At 37.9% G+C, this 23,596-nt stretch overlaps 1 protein-coding gene across 24 annotated transcripts in view; it reads right to left on the reverse strand.

The window, feature by feature from the left end:
• Positions 1–23,596, reverse strand: part of Pard3 (par-3 family cell polarity regulator) — a 667,456-nt gene that overhangs the window by 184,197 nt on the left and 459,663 nt on the right. For 22 of the 24 annotated variants that reach the window (XM_058580585.1, XM_046448315.2, XM_046448314.2 and 19 more), the window contains one exon: positions 17,596–17,827. In XM_058580585.1, coding sequence (XP_058436568.1) covers positions 17,596–17,827 — 232 coding nt within the window. Of the gene's footprint in view, positions 1–12,195; positions 12,779–17,595; positions 17,828–23,596 lie in introns of those variants that run through there. The other 2 variants (XM_046448328.2, XM_046448327.2) reach the window with 1 other exon arrangement.

A 23,596-nucleotide genomic window follows, 5' to 3' on the forward strand; every position in this document is an offset into this window, starting at 1 on the left:
ACATTGAAACACAAAACATGATCTAGCATGCTGGAATAAGAACATATTATGAGACGTATCCATAAGGTACCAAAGTCAGACAGTACAATCAAAATACCATGATTAAGACCCTGCCACCCCAAATCAGAAAAACATGGGTTACTTGATATGTGAAAAATAGCACTACTAAATAATAATAAAAATACTATCTATTTTTAAAAAGTACTAACAATGATTAAAAGCTTTTATGTTTGAAACCATAAATAATGGACAGTATTCTCTAACAATAGTATTTTTATGTCCATCCTGCCTCCATTTCCAGGTAGCCACTCCAGGCCCCCCACATTTGGTAGATCATGACCATTTATGTGATAGATATAATGTCTGCCACTATGTGTGGTCTTCTCCCTGCCTTTGGTTAAACCAAAGTGAACTGTCCAGCAGTGGTTAGTTTTGGCTAACACAATGGAGTAAGGGTGGATGGCAAACTGGAGCTATGAGGTAGCTGTGGCTTCAGAGGCCTGAAGCCACGCTTTAGAAACCATGAGGTGAAGAGAAGCGTTCTTAGCAGTAGGTGATCCACAGCAGATTCTCATAGTGCTAGCCAATATTTAATCTCCTCTTCCTCCTTCTATCAGAACCTTGATTTGGTTGGGCGAAAAGATACATCTCGTTGAGATAAAATGACATTTTCCAGGCCCCACTGGAAACAGGAGCAAAAGATGGAAGACATTTGTCAAGAGCACAGACTTCATTTAGCCAGAATCCTGGGTTCCCATCTTAACCTCACCTCTCGGTAGCTCTATGACAAAACAGCTTTGTGACTCACTTGTTTAATCTCTTTCAGCCTCAATTTACTCTTTGGTCAAATGCAACTATCCTTACAGATGTATTGTGAGGATTGAATTAATTATACATCACTGTATGTTGGCATATACAAGCACTTAATAAATAGTATCAATTTTATTATCACTGTTATTCTTAAATTTCTTGTTCACAGAAATTGATAAGAAGGATTTACAGAATGAGGCTGACTTGGTTGTTGTTGTTTTTTTCCCCATTCCTTCTCCTTCCTGCTGAGAATACTGCAAGATGGCTAGAGTTATAACCATGAAGTGACACTGAAGACAGAAATGTGTTAAGACACTCATAGTTAAAGCAGCATTATCTGTAATAACCTAGTGTCCAAAGATGGATGAACTGAGAAACAAAATGTGGTGTATACATACCACAGATTATTCTTCAACCTTAAAAGGACATTCTAATGTGCTAAATATAAGATATCATACTAAATGAAATCAACCAGTGACAAAAAGATAAATACTGTTTGATTTCCCTTACATGAGGCAGCTAGAGTAGTCAAATTCATAGAGACAGAAAGTAAAATGGTGGTCTCCAGGGATGGGAGAAGAGGGAAAACGGGAGTCAGTTTTATGGGTACAGAGTATCACTTTTGCTAGATGAAAGAGTACAACAATGTGAACACACACATTTTAAAATGATTAAGATGACAAATATTATGCTAAGTGTATTTTACTACAATAACAAATATTGAAATACATATTAATGGTGGTTGAATAAAAAGGAGGTAGCAACACTGATAACAATCCCAAATAAGAGAAATCCTAGTCTGCTTAAGTTGCAGTTTTGCTTGTTGGTGCTACAACTGAAATGCTCACAGACACAGTCATGGAGATAAGGAGACAAGGAGGAGTGTCTCTTTTCACATATTCGGCCTCCCAGTAAAAGAGAGCTGTTTCTTTAGAGCATCTCTGTAAATGATCCTATTTTCAGGTCACTACCTCACTGGCTCAGTCCCATAGTTCCTGGCAACTAATTTTCTCCTCAAGATGTTGCCCTAAAAGTCAACCCAGGGTGGCAAACAGAGGGCAGGGAAGAGCCAATAGCCTTCCAAGGGTGTAAGAGCGGAATTAATTGAAACAACTGAAAATAACCACCACAGTGAAACCCCATCTATTCAGCCCAGCGCTGCCCTTCCAGCTGACAAGCACTCTCAGTATTGAAGACAACAGGCCATGAGTCAGAAGTGATTTTCATTTTCTCCTCATTGTTGCTGATGCTATTTGGGTACTCACCATTTGATGAGTAGAGACCACTGCCCACCCTTCTATTATCTTGGTTGTTAATAAGTGTTTTCTCTCTAATTAGACACCCCATCAGCTGCATGGATACATAAGGGTGGAATATAGTTCTAAAGGAAAATGTCCTTTTCCAATGCTGCTGACTATACTAAATGGGAATGATATGAAAATTCTGCATTAGTGACTTACAGAACTTACATCTCACAAGAAAAATAATGTTCAAAGGAGTTCAAGCTGTCATTCTAAATAGACAGGGTCTACTTGATGAGTAAAAGAACTTTGAGAATATAAGACAGTAACATCGGAATAGATAAAATTATATTAGAATGTAGAAACTTTTCAGAAGAGTTTCATAAGAAAAACATAGTATGTTTTCTACTTGTTTATTAAAATTGAGAAGAAAGATCTAAAACCTTAGTAGAAACCCATTTAAAGACTACAATGTTATCTATTACCAAACAAGATAGTTAGTTACATTTTTTAACTTTTCAAAAATAATGCAGTAGTTCATAATATTTTACTACTGGAAAAAAAAAGAAATCAAAATTGTATCACAGCACCAAGGATCAAACCCAGGGCCTTGTGCATGCTAGGTAAGTGCTCTACCACTGAGCCACACTCCCAGTCCTAGAACTCCGATTACATAGTGCTTAACTATCACAATTTTCCTCTTTTTTTTTTTTTTTAGTACTGGGAATTGAACCCAGGGGAGCTCTACCACTTAGCTACATCCCCAAATCCCCAACTCTTTTTATTTTTTATTTTGAGATAGGGTCTCATTAAGTTTCTAAGAGTCTCACTAAGTTGCTGAGGCTGGCCTTGAACTTGCAATTCTCCTGCCTCAGGCTTCCAAGTTGCTGGGATTACAGGCTTATGCCACCATCATGGCACACTTTTTCAGAAATGGTTTTCAAAAAAGAGAAATCTAATATTGACACTTGGATGAAGAAAACTATTTATCTGACCTAAATATTTTTGTTGTATAAACGTGAGGGAAGTTCAGAACAATGTGGCTGATTTAGAGTCTAATGACATCAGGGCCCTTAACTTATACCTGCCACTGGGGAAGGGAAGGTCACATGCTGGACAATAGCACAACTGCCAACATAACAGAGAAAATAAAACAAAACAAGAGGATAAATTATCTCACCCCTGAAAGACAGACATGATCCACCGTCAACAAAACAAGTCATTACATTTATTTTGTTAACAAGGTGTATTTTGGTAATAGTTTACTTAAAATAATTTCTTTATAACCTAAATTCTACAATCCTTCGTCAAAATCTGCATTGGAATTAATATGCCATTTAAAATGTCATTTCTATTGCTCAAACATTATAGAAATTTGGCCCTGATTTTGTGTAGGAAATGTTGGGGAAAAAACTTTACTTCTTAAATTAATTAACTAGTGTAAGATGTTCTCAACTCGGAACAAACCTAGGCATAAGAGACTGTCTACACTGGCACCGTAGAGAAACACTGACACTATTACTCAGCAGTGGGCAACAGCTCAAAGCAGGCCCAGTGGCACCACTGACTAATCACTCCCACACAGCCAAGGCCAGGAACAGGTTTTGTGCTCTCAGCAGGAGTACTATTGACTACACATTCTAGTAAAAAACAAAAACAAAACCCAGCACCCTTGTTCTAATGGCTGTTACGACCACACTCCTGGTTTTCCTCCTCTCTCTGCAGATCCCCTCCTGTCACCATTGCCTCCCTCCACAGTCCCAATCCCTGCCCTGTACTGCTCCCCATATTTGTAGGGGCCTCATATTCATGGGCTTCACCTGCTATTCCTCCCTACTTCCCAGGCAGACCCCTCCATGCATACTGCTATGATTTCAAGAATCACTTTACCTGTCTGGAGTCTCTCATCTACTCATCAGGAAACTCCATTTAGACCTATCACAGCCACAAGACTCACCCCGTCACCTTTGTTTCACACTGATCATCCTCCAATGTCTTTCAGTCAGTGTGTGACTATCCACCCAGTTGGTCAGGCCAAAACTGTGAGATTTCTTACTGTTCTTCTCCCTTGTTTTTCTTCCTACATTTAATTAAACAACCAAGTCTCCTGAATTCCACTCTGTCCCTATGGCCGCCATGTGTGACCACAACTGCAACAGCTACCTAACAGAATTCCCAGCCTCACCAGATTCCTGCCCTTCAGTTCACACTATGCAGTGCAGTGAGGGGCATCTCTTAATTTTCTACAGATTTATTATTTTATCAAGACGTTCTCTTGAATGTTTAACCATGGTCCTTAGGATATATTCCTGGGTTATTTATGAAAAGCCATTCTGCCTCTCCAAGGTCACTAGATGATTTCCACCATCAAACTATTTTTTTTTTTCAAATTGTCTGGTGGAACATGCTAAGCTGTAAAAGTTGATTTGTTTGTACTCACCTAGCATTTTTAAATCAATAAAGAATAACAACAGCAACAGTAGGTCGTATCTACCTAATGCTTGCTCAGTACCAGCAGCAGTCCTAAAATGATTTTCTATGCTAATTCTAGGTTCAAAATAACTCTGAGAGGTAGTTGGTATGCATATTCTACTGAGATGAGTAAAGCACAAAGAGGTTAATCAATGTGTCCAAGATTCAAGGGTGACCGTATAGCTGGGATTTTACTCAAGCAATCTAACTTCAGAGTGCAAGCTCTTAACCACTATACTACACTGCCTGTTAACAAAATACAACATAGTGCCTTACGTACAGAAGAGCAAGTATTTTGTGAAATTTTTCTTTTAGTTAGTGGTGTGTGTTGCACATTCACTAGGTTGCAAGGTAAGAACATTTTTCTTACTCTGCATAATTTTTTTTTAAAAAAGTTTGAATCTCACTGATGTAAAATACTCCTTTCTTTCAATATTTCCTTCAGATAGAGAATTCAAAACATCTTTGGGATCTCAATTTTAAAGTCATTTTCTGGAAAGAAACAGTCTCTCTAGCCTGATCTAGGTCCACTTGCTGTAAGTTCTCAGAGGAATTTCCACATCCACCTTTCTCAAGTCTCCCTGGAGCAGGGCATGCTTATCAACAGACCAGTGCCTGTCACCTCTAACTATATCCCTGACCCCTACCTCAGTGCCCAGGATGCAGTGGGTCTACTAGTAGTTATCTGTTGAATGTATAAAGAGGTTTTACTTCCCACTTACTAAAAACATCACACACACACTCTAAATCTAGGCTTAAAGAAAACAACAATAAATCTACCTGCTCATCATTACAAATAGTTTTTGCCAGGTGAGTGGTAAAATGCTCAGAATATATTTTACTGGCCAGGTAATTTTTTTGTGAAAGGCAGGAAGAATGTTCTGTGGATGCATCTATCTGCTGTACTTATTTCAGAGTCACATAGCACGACAGCTGACAGGGTGGGACAGAGAAGCAGGGAATGGATGTACAATGAAGCTGATCTCTTAAGAAGCAATCAGTGCTAAAAGCCCAAACTTAGCCCTGCAACAGGTAGCTGGGCCTTTCCTGCCAGAAGCACGTATCTGGGTTATGGACTGAATCAGACAACACTCCACAAGCTAAAGGCTGCCTCAACTTCCCGTCTGCAGCTTGTCTCCGCCAACTTGCAAAGGAGCAGTAAAAGTTAGTCTTTAATAAGACACTCATCAAGGGCTGAAATTTGATTGTCCATCAGTAGATTTACTGCTCACTTGAAAACATATACACCTGAATGGGGAGGCACTTCAAGCCACCTTTATTAAAGGGCAATCACCTTTCCCCTGCTATGGCTAGGACAGCTCAGGTGGCAGCAGAATATTCCTCATAAATGATCATCAATGCTTTGCCACTGTGCTTCAAGCAACAACAGGCAGCTGGTGCTGCTGTGCTCTTGAGAGAGTATCAAAGGAAAATCACCAGTCCCTCCAAGAACCGGTTCACATTTGGTCTAAAGTTTAATGTCTTCCAGAATCAACCTGTGAGCTAAATTAGACATCATCATTTTCGTTTTCTCAAAGAAATGTTTTTTTAGCACTACATACAAAACTAAGATAAAAATCTTAAAGAAAGAAGGAAAACAAACTTGAAATTGTAGGGAGTCTAAAGTTCAACTTGGGATGCTTTCCTAATGGCGAACATCAATGAGGAAAAGCAGGAATTTGCTTAAAAGGTTCTTTCCCCTGCACAAATCAGTTAGCAAAAACTTGAAAAAGGCTAGGTTTGAGGATGCCAGACAGATCTGAGGCAAGAGACTCTCAGCCCAACAGCTGAGGGGCAAAGCTGTGACTTCTGGGCGGTCAAGGATCAGGCAGTGTTGGAGTCTGGGCAGCACTGCCAGGGCATGTTAAAGGTGGGAGGGGAAGACGCTGGAAACCTCCGAGGCAATTGTCAAGCAGGTCATGACTAGAAACATTCTGAGGAAGTGACCTCACACTTATTTAATAGGGAAAAATAAGAGAGAGAGAGCAGTGGTGGTGCAAAATCTAGATTCAAGAAGACATATAGTAAGAAAAGGATAAGTGAGATATGAAAACAGGAAAAGAGCAGTTATAGGACTGTATAAAGCCACCTTGAAAGAGTGGGAGGAGAAGCTAGCTTTTTTTTTTTTTTAATCATCATCATTATTATTCTGGAGTAGGACCTCTGCTATCATATGTAGTACAGTAAGTTAAGGGGAGGAGGGATATGGCAATTGGTAATTTGTGAACTAGTAATAAAATCCTTAAGAATAATTTGGAACTGGGCTCCATGGCACACAGCTGTAATGCCAGCAGCTTGGGAAGCAGAGACAGGAGGATGGCGAGTTCAAAGCCAGCCTCAGCAATTTAGCAAGGCTAAGCAACTCACTGAGACCCTGTCTCTAAAATACAAAAAAAAAAAGGCTACAGATGTAAATCAGTGGTTAAGTGTCCCTGAGTTCAATCCCTGATACCAAAAAAACAATAATCTGGAAGAAGGGCTAGAGTGTAGTTCAGTGATAGAGCACTTGTGTAGAATGTATGATGCTCTGGGTTCCACCTCAGTTCTGCAAAAATAAATAAGTAAGTGAGTAAGAATAATTTGGGGGAGAGAAAGAACCACAGAAAGAGAAGGCTACAGAATCAAAGTAGGAACAAAAAATACTAACTTCACATGTCTAAGGTAACAATAAGAATCTGTTTTATCACAGCTTGCACAACAGCAGTGCCACATCCCCTGGTGACTTTCATAACAATCTTGGCTCCTGTAGATTTGGGGGAAGGGACCAAGAAGGCTCAGTGGGTTCTGCATAGTGCTCAGGAACCCAGCCCCAGAGTTTGACCAGTATTCAAATTCAATGTAGCTCTACCTTTCAATTATGGGGTGCCCTTGGTAGATTAGTTCACTCTTTGGACCTTAATGTTTTAGATTCTTTATCCATAAAATAAGGCTAAAAATAGGACTTTCAAGGATTGTAATGGGGATTAAATGGGTTATGAAAAATAATGTTCTTAGCACAGTGTGTACCGGTATCAACATGCAATGAATGATTACTGTGAGCTGTAATAAGCTACATGAGGAATGCTTTTTCTTCTTAGGAGTCATTATGATCGCCACGTCACCCAACAAAATCAGAAGCGTGGGCTACAAAGTGATAATGGACAGTGCTATAAAATTAACTGGAAGGCTGGAATACAGTAAGTGGTTAAATCAGATCATTTCAAAATCCCTGTTACTGTGTACAAATAGAGAACGTAAAGTTTCTCTTTTATAAAGACTAAAACTGTTATGAGAGAAAGAGAATGTATGTTACAATATAAATATCATAAATGTTATGGAAGGAGAAACTAAGGAGTTGAGGTTGTCATCACCTTGTCAATCCACACTTCATTTAGGAGTGCGTCAGAAGATTCCAAGCCGCAGGAGGGGGCTGGCCCCACATGCCTCAGCAGACTGTGGATCCCAGGCCAGCAGGAGAAAGAGAAAGCTGTCGAGTGCCCCCTGTTGGTAAGGCAGAGGTGGCAGGTGAGCTGCCCATGCCTATGGCTTCAGAGCAGAGGAGGCCTTATACCAACTCACTCACACAGGAGCAAGAGCAGCATGCTGACTTCTTTTAGGGACAGAATCTTACCCCAGCTGACCTCATCTCCTAGATCGTGATATTTTGAGTCCATGGAAAACACTCATAGGACAATGTTACTTAGCACTGAATCGGCAAGTCTGGGGTGGGGCCTGTGATTCTTTCACTTATTTAATTTTTTTGGTTGTCAATGGACTTTTATTTTATTGATTTACTTATATGAAGTGCTGAGAATCAAACCTAGGGCCTCACACGTGCCAGGCAAGTGCTTTACCACTGAGCTACAACCCCAGCCCTGATTCTGCTTTTTGCCAGGCTCCCAGGTTTTGTCATGCTCCTGGTCTGAGGACGACCCTTTTCTAGGCTAAGGATGTAGAATTCATGGCCTGGCACTTTAAGGGCCATGAGGACTGGGATACATTTACACTGGCTTTCATAAACCATGGGTTGACAGATACTCTGAGGTGGGGTTATTTGCAGGCATTTCCAAGAGGCCCAGTCAGAGGAGCAGAGCTACTTTCTAAGATTCCAGAGAGGCCAATGAATAAGTTCAAACCACCAGCATCTGCTGCATTTACTGGGTACTGATTATGCACCAGTCTGCGAGGGATAGAGCTGGGAAAAAGAAAAGGGATACCACTTGCTGCAGTTGTCAACTTAGTAGTAAACCAGGTAAGTGGACATATCATCTCTTACTAAGTGTAAATGAGAAAAATAATGCCCCAAAGTGTGAACACAATGGTGGCAAGGAGTGCAAATTTGCAATTTTAGATTGATCCCCCTGATAAGCTGATACTTGAATAAAGATGTTAAAAAATGACAGTGAATCCATGGATATCTTAGAAAAGAATACTCCAGGTAGAGGTGTGAGCAAGGGCAAAGGCTCCAGTGGACTGGGCAGGTCAGGGAAGAGGAGGCCACTGTTGCCAGAGAAAGGCAGCAAATTAGAGGGTAGTGGGAATGGGGTCCGAAAGGGTGTAGTAGGGGGATCCTGTGGCTCTCAACAGATGACTTAAGGTTTTCACTTTTAGTCTGACTGAATTGGAAGCTTTGGGGAGTGGGGGTTGGAGAGAGGAGGGACACATTGTGACTTTTGGCTACAGTGTTAAAAATACAGCAGGGGGCGTGGGGGGGGGGATGGGGCAGTGGCAACAGGGAGACAACTGAAGGGCTACTGACCAAACTGGCAAGAGAACAGGCTGGGGGCTTGCACCAAAATATTCCTACTTGCTGTATTAGGGGTTCTCCATTTCCCCTCTTCCAGTTAATTTAGAGGGTTGTCCATTGTCATTTCTGATCTTGTTGGGTGATAATGTTGGTCATTAGTGGTCACCATGTGAGCAGGGTGGAGAGTAAAACATCCTAGGACAGTGGTTGAAAACAGACCAAATGGGTTTTGCTTTTGTACATTAACAGATCAAATATATGGTATAAGGAAAAAATAACAGTCAAGAATTACTCTAAGGTTTTGGAATTAACCAACTGAATAAGCAAGTCTGCTATTATCTGAGGCAGGAAAGATGAAAGAGAAAAACTCAGGGACTATCCAGGACTGATGTGGGTGTGCATAATGTTTCAACTATCTGGTCAACATTCATGAGAATGTCAAGAAGATGACTAGTTTCAGAGATCTAGAGCTTCAAGATGCACAGGCAGGAGATGAGAACTTGGGAGTCATCTGCCTAGACTGTATTTAGAGCCCAAAGGTTCTGTTTCCTGAGCCTATCAAAATTGTGCTATTGAGCAAAGAAGAGGAGGAAGGAACTAAAGGTTGAGCAGAACATGAACTCAGGAAGACCCAAACGGAGTGGGCAGGGAAGGAAAGGAATTCCCAGCAGAGGTATTCCAGAGAAGAAGAATGATCAACGTAAGGAGCATGTCTGTCGATGAGAGGAGGGAGAAGGACAGACACAGATTTGTCAATGCAGAGGCCATCAGAGACCTGGACAGGAGGAGGCTTTGTGGAGCAGAGACAGGATGAAGGAATCACTGAAGGGAGTTCAAGAGAGAATAAGAAAATAGAGCAAACAGAAAGCCATCCAAGGATTGCTGTGAAATGGAGGAAAGAAAATGAGATCATAATTGAAAGGGGAATTTTTTTGTGTTTATAATGGGGAAAATAATGGCAGGGTTAGGATGCTGTGGTTGATCCAGTAGCAAAGAGCAATCACTGATGATGCAGGAGAGTGAAGAAGGGTTTGCTGAGGTAGGAACAGGGAAGAGGATCAGCAGGGCTTTCAGGGGCCTGGCTTTAGCTCAGAACATGGATTAAAAATAAAACAAAACAAAATATAAGAGGAAAGGTCAACAGCAGACATGGTTATGTCACTGTGATCTGAAATTTAATCTGATTTTACTCTCTTGTTTCTAAATTGGCTATTATTAAACATAGGTCGGAAGAAAACCACCCAACATTCAATTATGTCAGAGGTCACTCCCCCAGGGAATTCTTTAAAAGACTGAAAGGGTAAAATGATTACCTTTATATAATAATTTGAGGCTTGCTAAAAATATATTTTAGAATAATGTGTATTTGATCCATCATATGTAATGTAAAAAAGAGAGGGCCTCTAATGGTAACAAATAAAAACATTTAGAAAGAGTATCTCCATTATATGTCGTGGTGAATGTCACTAGCTAAGCCTGTCTTCTAGTACATTTTTCATCGGTGTGATGGTATTTACTTACCCTATGTTATTAAAAACTGAATAGTCACTAGCCTTCAATTTTCACATCAATTGCAGGGAAATAAAAAAGATTCCATTTCTACACAATCTGGAATTGAAATTGACTTAGCATCTCGGAACTGTCAAAAATTTCCTTTACGAAAAGGTTTGCTTTACAGAGACTATAAAGCAAGTGTCATCCTTGACACTTGCCTTCTATATTCACGAAACAGGTCTGAGGAAAAGAAACGTTAAAGAACGCCAGGAAAGGTCTTAGAAAGGCGCAGCCGTCATGCTCTGTGCCTCCTCTGGCGTCCTTTGCAGTCAGCTTCTGCGCTCTAGATGTCAGGGGGTCTCTATTTAAAAGTGCTAACAAGGAAGAGAAGAATACTTGAAAATATGATATCAGCTATCCCAGAACTTGTCTTTGCTATCAGGTCAGTCTGACACTTATTTTCCAGTGTTAGAAAAAAGGTGGGGGGATCTCTGTTTTGATTCAAATCAAAAGATGCATACATTAAGCCCTTGGGATTTACAAATTCAAAACATAGTCCAAGGAAACCTCCCAGGATGGGCATTTATCAAACAGAGCTATTCTTTGTCCAGGTAACAAATAAGATGACAAATGAAATTATGCAAAATTTACTTAGTTTTTTCTTCATTACAAAGTACTGCCCTTTGGTTTCATTTAGAGAGGCGTAGACTTCTACATGCTTATTTTAGCTGCATTCCTGATATCTGCAGCAGATTGCATAGGATGCCATTCAATTTTACCAATGTGAAACTGGCCACATTAATCTACATGGAAATTAAATCCAAGTCATAAATAACTCCAGGTCCTGATATTTCTGACATGGGCAAATGAGCAGATTCATGTGTATCTCCTTTGAATACAGGTGAGGTGAGGATTTTCCCAACAATGGAATGGGATGAGGGTAGGACTGCAAACCACAGCCTAGTCCAATCGGAGTTCAATCCTTCTCACACACACTCAGCCCAATTCCATAAGACCCTTTATTAAATGGTTTTCTTTTTCACATTTATTCTTAATTAGGATACTAACATTCTCAGGAAACAGAGCTAACTAGAAAGTCTTTGAAATCCCAAGGGGCCACAAATAATGGAGGGATTGTGAATTACACGGCTTCTTACCAGGCAGGGAAGTTCTCCCACAGTAAGAGTAGTCTGAGCTCCACCTACAGTAACTAGCCTTTGGATGTGAAATTGGAACACTTGGTCAGGCAGACTCTTTCCAGAAATATCCATAAAAGAGGGTGCACTTCATGACTTGCAGTCTCAGCAGACCTTGGGATTACTATTTGCCAAAGTAGCTCTACTTTTATGCACTGGGAGAAGTTGCTGGTTCAGCCATCCCAGAGCACAGAAATTTATTTTCTCAACACCTTGTTTTTTTTTTGTCTATTTTTTTATAATGCATAGAGGGAATAAATTTGGTCAAAAAAGATGCCTTTAGACTGGACCATTTGGTCACTGATCTGTGTTCTGTTGCCTTTCAACCTGGATGGGTGACCTCTGCAACCCACATAATTCATTGCCTCTATCCGGTTCATTCTCTGCCTGTCTGTGTTCCCAAGCCACCATGTTACACAGGAAACCAAACCAGTGGTGATACTTTGAATAATCTTGGAAACACTGGTTCTGACATCCAAATGGTGTATGCTGATGATTTCTGAATACGCCAGCAGCCAGGACTATGGTTTTCCACTAAGATATGGTTTTAAGGGGCGGACTTAAAATATATAGGAAAAAACTTGTCTCTGCCTTTTGAAGCAGTCATTTAAACCCCCAAGCTTGAAATCATGATTTTAAAAGTTCCAAATTGATTAATATGGAAATTACCAAACCATCAAAACTGCTGATGTCGTAAACAAAATTCGTCAACAAAATTCATTGAAAGTAAATTTATTGTTTGTTTTAAAAAAAAAAAACAACTGTGTAACACGTGCTGCTCATGACATTTTTGAATCTGGTTTGTTGTTCATCTCTTCTCAGGCTTCAGTTTGGCAAGGCTAAATGAGAAACACGGTACAGACACAGTTAGTAAGCACGAGTAAAGAAGCAAAAATAATACGTGTTTGCTATTCTCTCAAACCTGAGATGTGCCACCCAAACAGTAGTGAAGTTTTAATACCTGAGCATGCTCCTTATATTCTGAAAATGATTACATCTTTAAAAGGAAAAGACAGAGGTATATCTGATTTCAACCAAATGAGGTTTCAGACCAAGTTATCTATTTCCTCTTACAGAGCTTAATAAAACAATGTGGCAGGGGCCAGGGGAATTATTTTGAATGTGTAACTGGAAGATTCTGTTTTAATGGTAATATTTCAACATTACTCTTGCTTTAGCTTTCCCCAGCAATCAGTTCTCAACTACTACATACAGACTATAGCAAGAAATAAACCTATAACATAGACAGGTCACTTCTAAGAACCTTCAGTTTCAGGGTACATGCAATTCTCTTATATTCAAATGATAACAGTTCCAATTTTATACCAAAGCAGTATCAAATTGCACTTACTCCAAAGCTTTAAAAAACGAAAGAGCTTATAATTTTTAAAGTCTTAATATCTGAGAAGTAGGATTTTATTATCATGTTGGTAATTTCTATTTGTCGAAGGAAACTAAGATCAAAACACATGCTTAAAAATGCTCTAGCTTTCCTTTAAAAATGTACATTTAAATCATTATACCTATCTCCCTCATTCTAAAATAAATATTGAGTTACCTCTTCACAGATAACCTCATATAATAGCAGAATTCCCAGAAATATTTTATAGTATGAAATTTGAATAGCCACAAATCTGAGCCTCAAATATGCATAAAGACTCAAAATTCCAGACCTTCCCCTGCTCTAGGGTTCACATGCAGACTGACTGCATTCACAAGTTATGTTTACCCGTTTGTAAGCACACTCAGGTTTCTTAGATACAAAGCCAGTTTAATTAAGGCAATAGGAGTTCCTTGTGTGCCAAAGAAGATGCAATATGTACAAGGAGAAATTAATACAAACACGCGCCCCTTCGTATTTGTTATTTGATTCCTTATATATTTAAATTAGCGATTTAAAACTTGCGTTAAGGCAGCTTTTGCCCTTCATATACTCCATAATTTATACAGAGAAGAAGGATTCATAGGAGTCACAACATTCTTTCCTAGAGCTATTTATCAATAATTAAGTTATTTTTGTGACTACCATTCAGTGTGTGAAATAGAAAACCATGCCATCTGTATATGCCAATTACTAAAAATACCTCCTCAATGGGCCATTAACTTCCTTTAGTAAGTTTTTAAAATATCGTCTTTCTGTTTGGCCCTCATTGTATCTAACAAAAAATGTCAGATAAGCTGCAGAAGTAGAAACAGGGTGAGAGAGAGTGTGTGTGTGTGTGTGTGTGTGTGTGTAGGTGTGCATGCATGCATCTGTGTGTACACGCACATGATGAAAGAATCAGGATGGACAGTGGAGGAGTGAGCCTGGTTTTGAAGGAAAACACGACTTTGTCAAGCCGACTAAAGAGAAAAAGCTTATACGCTGACACATTTATCTAGAAAGCTAGACTCCCAATATCTAAAGCACCTGCCACTTTTCTTTTTGTTATGTGAACCACGAAAGGAAAACAACAATCACAGACACACCACCGCTTAGTCCCTGCCCAGCCCATCATAGCAGCACCTCTTATGAACTATAGAAAGAAATCTTCATGCATATACACCTTTTGATTGAGCTATTTCAAAGCACCACTGCTAAGAAAATCACATCCTATTCTCCTGAAAAGAACAAAGAGAAAGGAAGAAACTAATTTTAAAATTTTACTATCTTCGACTATATTGTTTTAAAAAGAACAAAACATAAAAAGAATCAACTAGAAGGGTTGTCTCAAATAATCAGATCCAGTAGGTAAGAAAGACTGTTTAAAAATGTTTTTAAAAATCTAACAACACTTAAATAATAATGATATATAATAATGCTAGGAAGCCAGAACTGCAAGCCAACAAAAAAAGAGAGAAAAAAAACTTCTTTTATATTTAATAGATAATGCTCACTCATTTTCAAGGAGCATAGTTTGGCAAACTTCAGTCCTACAGGGCTGAGGCTTGTGATCAGAAAGAATGCAGCCACAAGCAAGGGTTCTAGACAAGACACTGGGACTCTGCTCAGTTCTTCCATTCCCCACCATGTGGCAGCATGCTGTTCTCCTGAGAGATAAGCTCTGTTTCCTAGAATTCATAGACTTCCCTGGTATAAATCCTTTCTCCATGGCTGACTTTAAGCTACCAGTATGTCACTGGACACAGTGCTGGGAAGAGCACGACAGTAATCACCAGTGTGATTAGGAAGTGATGAATTTTGAGTATTAATTATTTCTGATTTTTATATGATCTACTTAATTTTTAATAAAGGTTAGGCTTAACAATGATTTGCAAAATTTATAAAAAACTGCTCTCATAAATAAATGTGGGCTGACTTTAGCAAACTACTGATTCCAGGTATCCAGAGAAGTTTAGATATCTATGATTTTCTTACCAGCCATTGTTAAATACTTGAAAAATATTAGCCTCATTTAAAAAAAGAGAAAGAAAAAAAAATGAAATAAATTTCAGCCCCTAACCCAGAATATATAATTTGATTTTCAAGAGTAATCAGGGATTTTTTCTTTTTAATTTTTTTAAACATTTATTTTTTAGTTGTAGGTGGACACAATACCTTTATTTTATTTTTATGCCTCATGCATGCTAGGCCAGCACTCTACCTTTGAGCCACAACCCCATCCCAAGAGTAAACAGGTTTTTGAAGTAATAAATGGGTCAATTTTTTTTTACTACAAGGCTGGCTTTCTTTACAGACTATAGGTAAAGTTTATGGATTTAGACCTAGAGAAAATATCATAAAATGTTCTGCTGGCCATTTAAGAAAAAGAGGGTCAGGAAGTGTTCACGGTCCCTTTAAAACAATATACATTTTGCCCACAGCCTACTCCTCTGGTCCCAAATTGCAAGTCTACCATTGAAGTTGCAAATTGCAGACAAAGATGATTTATAATTAATGTAATCCCAAAAGACTGGAAGTTTGTTTACCCATTACATCATAACAAGTCCAGATAAATGTTGGTTGATGAATGAAAACTAACAAGCCATTAGTTTTCAATATGCCTTCAAGAGAGCCCTGGAAATGCGACTATGCTGCATTCTTACAGGAGGTTTCCTTCCACCTATTATTCTCTAATTTAAAGAAGACAGTAGCACAAATTCCTTAAATTTTAATTAATGGACAGCAGCCTTATGTCTGTGCATTGTGTAGGTACTAGTTTCTGAGCTGTCAGATTGCATATATGGAAAGAAAAGCCCCCTGGCTAACATAGGAGCTGAAACAAAGTGGCAGTAAGAGCTATTTCATTCTGTAAATATTTTTGGACATGGAATATAATGAAGAAAGATGATTTGACTGAAAATGGATTTGGAAGGAGCAGTATACAAACAAGAAAAAGTCTAATGAAAAACGATGAAGATCCCACTGCTCTGAATCTTTGGAGAGAGAAATGAATCCTATTTTAAACTAAAGATAATATTGTGAACAGGCTAGATTTTTGTGTTAATATGAATCTATAGTTTCCTTCTTCCATGCACTTGACTTAAATACATCTACAGAACACAACTGCTATGTTGCATAACCTTCCAGCTGAGTCCTGATTCCTCAACTTTCCAGATCTGACATGTCTGTAACACCCTGAGTTATTGAGGTCAACCCAAGGATCGTAAATCAGAGAATTCCATGAAAATAAAAACTCTTGTTCACATTTTGCAATTAAAAACAAGTTAAAAAGAAGGGATTCATAATGTAGGATATCTACTTTTTGAAAAGTCAAGAGGCTGTGCTGTATGTTTTCAATTTTAAACCATCATCTTGATATGTTTAGGGCTTTAATTTATGGAACAATCAAGCAATCTTTATATTTAACATTAAATGCCTGTATATTATAAATCACCTTAGATGAACATTTATGGGGGAGTTTCAGTGAAACTTCTGAACAACTTGTCACTTTTATTGTATAGCAATGATTTGTAAAAAATGATATGCTAAGTAATCCTAGAGTATAATTTAGGGACACAAAAACAACTGTCAAGAAACAGGCAGAAACTACATTTAATGAAATCTTTACAGACTAAAGTAATAAGTATTAAATTAATCAACACGGCTTAATTGAGGCTCTATCTGTAACGTTTTTTTATTAGACTTGTTATTAATGAACCTTTAAATGCTACCACTAACTTGAGCTCTGTGTTAAATTTAAATAATGAACCATTGTTCCCACACACAAAAAAAGAACAAACACTGCTTTAATAGCCCTTTGTTTCAGTGGGCCTCTTCCTCTTGTACAGAGTGAAGACACAGAGGACTCCCTCCTTCTTCTCCAGGGTTATTTACATGGTTGGCAAGATATCAATGTTGAAGGCTGCTAAAATAACTAAAGCAAAATCCTTAAAAAAACAGAAATGCAGTAGCTAAGACTGGAAATAATAAAAGAATTTTGGTTGACTTCAAAGATACTGTTTTCAAATCTGTGCTTCTTGTGTTTTTTTTACTTAAACCTCACAGTCATATACAGTCATGGGACACCTAACATTTTGGTAGACCACGGACCACACATATAACAGCATACACCACATAGCCGAGCATGCAGTAGGCTATACCACGTAAGTTCCAACATGTTTGCACAATGATGAAACCCCCTAAGATGCATTTCTCAGAAGGCATCCTTATTGTTAAGTGGCACATGACTGTATATGTAAGGATGCTCTCTGGTTGATGGTGGTGAAGACTTACCTGAACATGTCTCCCAAACCCTTCAGCATCCCCTTCTTGGCTTTCATTTTATCCTTTTCCTTTTCTCTATCTTTTTTCTTCTCTTTTCCAGTTTTGTCCTTTTTCCTATCAGTCTTGTCCCCTTTCTCTTGGTTCCCATTCATCTGTCTCTCCAGAGAGTGCGAAGGCTGATCACTGGCTGTGGAAACCGATTCTCTCCCTGACCGTGAACTTTCTTCTGTGTCTTCTTCCACTGGACAGAAAAATAAAATAAAGTGAAGATAAGGGATATGGTGAATTACAGCCACAAAAATAAGTAGGCCAAAATGTTCGAGAACTTTACTTTCCCATTTTCTACAGCAAAATGGTTCGGCCCTCAACTTGGATTGCAACACTGTTTAATGTTGAGTAGAATTATAAGGAAATATGGATTAGTCCCATGCACACGTCTGCTACATATAGAGGATGCACCAATAGCAAGACAGAAGCCGCTTCCTGGCTAGATAGCTGGATAGTTCTGTATGCACAGTAACACCCTGGTTGCTACACAGAATGTAGCAGGGGAGGACTTCAACCCTCCTTACGCAGCACAGACCTCTCAGAGTCTTTGCACTAGAATGGCAAGATGAAAAGAAAGAAAGAAAACAAGCAAGTTTCCTTCCCCAAGTGCTTCCTTTCTTCTCAGCTAAGGCAGTGTAGACACATCCGGGTCCTTCATTAATTTGGTAAACCACACCATTATTAGCACAGGATTTCTTTCCTCAGGCTTCCAAACAGTTCCAATTATGATTTCTGGACACCAAGGAGTGGATTTTTGGTTTATAACAACAGATCCTCAAGGCCTCTGTAACGTTTCTTTATATTGTTATTGCTAACATCATTAGTAAATGCTACTATATGTACTACAGGTTCTAATTCTCAATAATTTTGCATGGTTATCTGCATAAGGGCAGCCAAAAAGAAGGGGATGAAGCCATGAAAATCAATAAATCAATATCCCTCACTTCTTCATATTTTGCAGATAAAAGCCATAGTGATAACAATGTTCTTCTCTTTAGCCCATACTTTAAACATATGAAACAAGGGCAATTCAAACTTTTTACATTTGAAAAAAGTAGCAAATAACTGAAGTAGGTTCCTACCTACTGAAAGAACTTTAAGAATTTCTCTACCAATATGATTTGGGAAATGATATTGCCCAAATCATATTGTTATATTGTGTGTACGTATGAATATGTATGAATGAATACCACCATTACATATGTATAATTATACTGAACCGATACAAGTATGAAATATGTGAAAAGCATAGATGCACATTCTCAGCAATCTTTTCTGAGATTGGCTGCCCAAGATTATTTTCTAAATACATTAAGAATTATGGTATCTCCATTACATCTTGAATTCCAAGGTCATTTCTTTGCAGCATCAACAAATAAAGCACAACTCACTTTGAGTTTCTAATAACGCAGAATCAAATAGGACAGTGAGGACTTCATATCAAACTTTTGCAAGGATCTAACCTTAATATCTCATCAAGTGAAATTTGGTCTTGCCTCTCAACCAGCCAAGGAGCACTTGAATTACCAAAACAAAATATTAAGGGAATCGAACTAGCTAATATAGAACCAATATCTTTGTTTTCTGCTATTAAACCCTCACAAATCTAAGATTATCAGATGATAACACAGTCATGGCCAAGTAGTATAGTTTTGCTTTTTAAAAAGATGTGAGCTACTTTAGAATAACATAAAAAACAAAGGTGTACTATTCTTTTGCTTGACACATTTGGTTAAAACATGAGCCAACATATTTTCTATCCCAGCAGGTCATGCCCTGTGTACAGCCAAAGAGTAAAAACATCACTGTGTCTAAATCTGGAAGGTTCTTTGGAGGTCATTTAAACCAACCTCTTCCATTTGGCAGCAGCACCTTCACAGTCTGGGACTGCTGTATCTACTATGATATCACTGTACATTTGTACAGTGCAAGACCTTCATGCATTTCTTTGATCAACTCTGTGTGTGCCTGCTCAATTCCATGCTTCATACAGCATGTATTTGGGTGATCTATCATCCAGTTACTACACAGTCTGCCCAAAAGAGAATTCCAGGAGTCAGCACTGCATTTCAAAAACCTGTTGCCAATCCCGTGTGGACATTTAATGCTGTGACTTGTGGCTCTATTGACGAACTTACTCGGGAAGCTAGATCAAATGTGCACAAGGCTCTTGGCCAGCTATCTAACCCATATTGATGACTTTGGTCTTCCCTTATACTGGGGTATCTAATATGAGTCACCCTCCTCCAAAGGGCATGATGGCTGTTGGAAAATTTGCTTCTTTTCTTTTCTATCAATTAATATATAAAAAGTAATTGTTTAAGTTTGGCAGAGGAAGGCAGTTACCACTTTCAGATGGACACAGTGAAAATCCATATCCTTATAAGTGAGACTGAATTAAGTAATTATTTCTGGTATACACAGAATAGGCAAAGAAAAACTTGGCCAACTGGCCCAAGGGCTTGCCAATTATGTGTAGTCTTTTCAAAGGAGAGTTCCCCCAAGAAAATTCAAATATACTTTAAGCAGGGTTGCAGCATCGTGCCTAGTACCCTCGAGCATGGCTGTGTTCTATTTGCCTACGTCCACTACTTCAATCCTATTTGGGTGTGACCCCCAAATTCAAAATAATTGACCAAATCACTATAAAGCTGAAAAACTGAGGCCTATTACTATACTCAAGTGAGCTAAATGTATGCCAGTCAATGTTCTATAACTCCTACAGAGAAACCACCTTTTGTTTATACTCCCAGAGCTCTTTGTACAATTTTTTTATTATTGCACTTCTCATCTATGTCTGTTTTCCCTTCTCCAGGCTCTAGAAATGAGATCTAATAGGCGGACAGCAGCTGCAAATAAATGCCCATGGAAATAAAAAACGACTAGTAAAATGTGGACACTGCCCTTTCCCAGCCAAAGTTTTGTCAGATTTCTGAGTATCACCATTCCTCTATCTTCAGGAAAATGCCCCCTCTCCCATAATCAAGCCTAACAAGGCTACCCCAACCCAACTACAGCAACACCAGGAACATCCATTGTATGCAGTGAAATTCCAATTGGTTTCTGGTATATTTTTATGCTATTATTGTTAGTCCTATACATATCATTTAATGGATTTTACAATCCTCTACAATGTCTGAAACTATAAACAAAAAAACGAGCTCAATAAATGTAAATGACTTAGTCTTCCAGAGCAACCATTATCATAAATCATGAATGGAAGTATCAGTAGCGATTCTGTTAGTTTTCTGCCTAATAGTTTTGGCAGGAGTTCAAGGGGCATATGTCTGCTCTTGGCTCCATAACAGAATAAATGCAGTGCCTTCACAACTCACTATATGCTGAAGTCATGTTTGTTGCCAATTCTTTTCATATTCACAATAATTTTCTGGTATATGTAATGCAACTTATTTCTAAATTGGGTGAAATAGAAAAAGTATTAAATCATTTATTAACTTTGTGTTTTGTAACCACATTTTAAATGAAAACTCCTACCTCACTTTCCTGCCTGAAGCAAGTGGACTGTTTAAAATGATACTTGCACATTTGAGGATTCTTTATGCTTGTTCTAATTTAGATAATACATTATCACAGAAACTCTACTGAGGGGGGTGTACTGAACTAACTAATTCCTTTGAATGCCAACTAATTAAAAATATTTAGCAATATGGAGTTTCATATGTACAAACATAAGATGTTCTTTTATACTATCACATTATATATGCTTCAAACTCAGAAATTATTTGATAGAGAAAAATAAGAATCATTTGCGTAAAACTGCTCTGGTTTTTTAAAAGCTCAAATAAATTGGTTACATGTGTTTAATAAATACATATATTTTTAAAGTCACTAATAAGCTAGTCAGATTCTAAGTTTCAAAACCAATCTTTGTACATTTAATACCATCTTTATAATGAGGGCCATAAAATGTTCTTATTCCCTTAGTTGGAAAAAATATTCATGTAAACAATTTTTCAACTAAGAAAAGTACCAGTAATATATCAGCAGTAAACGACTTGATCTATTGTGTTCATACATTAAATTACAATGCAAGAAGTAATCATAAACTTACATTTAGATAATTTACTATTTTAAATGCTATATAAATTTTGATGTTTTCCACTTTAATTTTGTTCATCTTTACAGATTATTTGCTTTCCTTTTGCAGACACCATGAACAAAGAAAGATGATTATCTCCTTCCAAACAAATAGAAATGTCTATTTTTGACAACATTTCTGCCTGTTTTAACCTGCTCTGTGCACTGAACTCTCAGCTACTTTCCCATGTGATTACCTATAAAGATAGATATTTTCAAGTTTCTTTTTTTAAAGAAGGTAAAGTGTGAAGCTGCTTATTTCTCTTTCATGAAGTGCAGTCATTCTGCAATTAAGACATACCTAATTATCATGTTTTCAACAGATGCAAATCTGCCTCAATTAAAATTCTAGTCCATGTTACAAATTAAGCTACTCAATTCTGAAAGGTATCATGTTAGGACTGGGCCTCCAAGAAATTTGGAAAAGATTGGGCACTTAGGTATTAAAATGATTATGCAAAAAATGGTATTGGATTTCAAGTGAAGTTCTACAGTTTCTTCCATCAATAGAATATATTTATCTAGTCATTCCAAATATTTTACTGTCAAAAAGTTGACTCCAAGCCATAGGGACATTAGTGATTTCCCCCCATTGAGAAGTGATGCTACTGTTGATACTGTAATGATCTCTGTTGCTTATCCAAATGCATTTCTCCCTTTCTTCTTCCCAATGGAACTCTGATTGTGTTCAGGATTGTGACCTAGCTCCAAGGGGTAAATTCATTAAATTTAAACTAACCAATGGATGTCATCCTCCTATGAACTTGTTAGTCCAAGGGTATTAGAACGAGATTGATCCCAGCAAACTAAATGAACATATTCTATTCTAGGAGCCACAACTTACTTCCTCAATTGGACAAGAAAGTAAAAAGTCCTTGAGTGCTGAAATTACCAGGCACATAGGTCAAATTAGGGATAGCAGAACAGAAGGGGCACAAAAATATTGGGTCTTTGATGACACTGCTGGAATATGAAATTAATAAACCCTGATATGCCCAACTCTAAAACTCAGAAGACAATGCATTTCCTTACACTTTAAGTTCATCTGAGTTAGCTCTGCTACTCAGTGCAGCTGAAAGCATCCTAATATGTATGTTGTCTAAATCAAACTTTAAAGCAATTGTGCAGTATCGACAGTTATTTATCATGAGTGTAAGGTTTAGAAATTAATGTCATTTTAGGCAGTTCTGATAACTTTTCTAGATGGAAGTGAAATGCTCAATAGGCATAAACAAAAGAAATACAAAATTAAAATGATAATCTAACATTATCTTTTCCATACTACTCAACGGGTACTCTCCTCTGAGGGCAAGGCATAAGGAAGCATCAGTAAATATTTGTTGAGTAAATGACCATATAAACAAAGAGCTGAAAATATGAAAAGCTATCTTTTTTTGCTCTCTAATATAAAGAATTACCCTACAAATGTTAAAACTGTAATGGTAGAAACAGATTCTTTAGTAATTTACAATTTACATTGGAACACTAAAAACCAAGTGTGAAGACTCTACACAGGATGACTCATCATCCTCACAGGGTACCATTTTAAAATAAAACTCAAAGTGGATTAAATTAATAAGACATCAACAATGGAAGATTTCAGTGAACTCAGCAAATCTCCTGTCCATCACCAACTTCTATCGATTAATGATAGGTAAATAAAAATGTAATAAAAATTGATGAGTGCACTGCAAAGTCCTACATAGTAATTGAGCATGTTGGGTACATAAATGTTATTTCTGTTTCTTATTTTAGTTGATTATTTTGACATTGGAAAAGGAAGAAAGAAGTAGGAAATGAACAGCTAGTGATACAGATGGTGTCGAATAACAGGATCTGCTGTTCTGGACTCTGACTTTTAACA

This window comes from Marmota monax, unplaced genomic scaffold (assembly GCF_021218885.2).
Source record: "Marmota monax isolate L192 unplaced genomic scaffold, Marmota_monax_Labrador192_F-V1.1 WCK01_AAM20220418_F8-fsc00066, whole genome shotgun sequence".
Lineage (NCBI taxonomy): Eukaryota > Metazoa > Chordata > Mammalia > Rodentia > Sciuridae > Marmota > Marmota monax.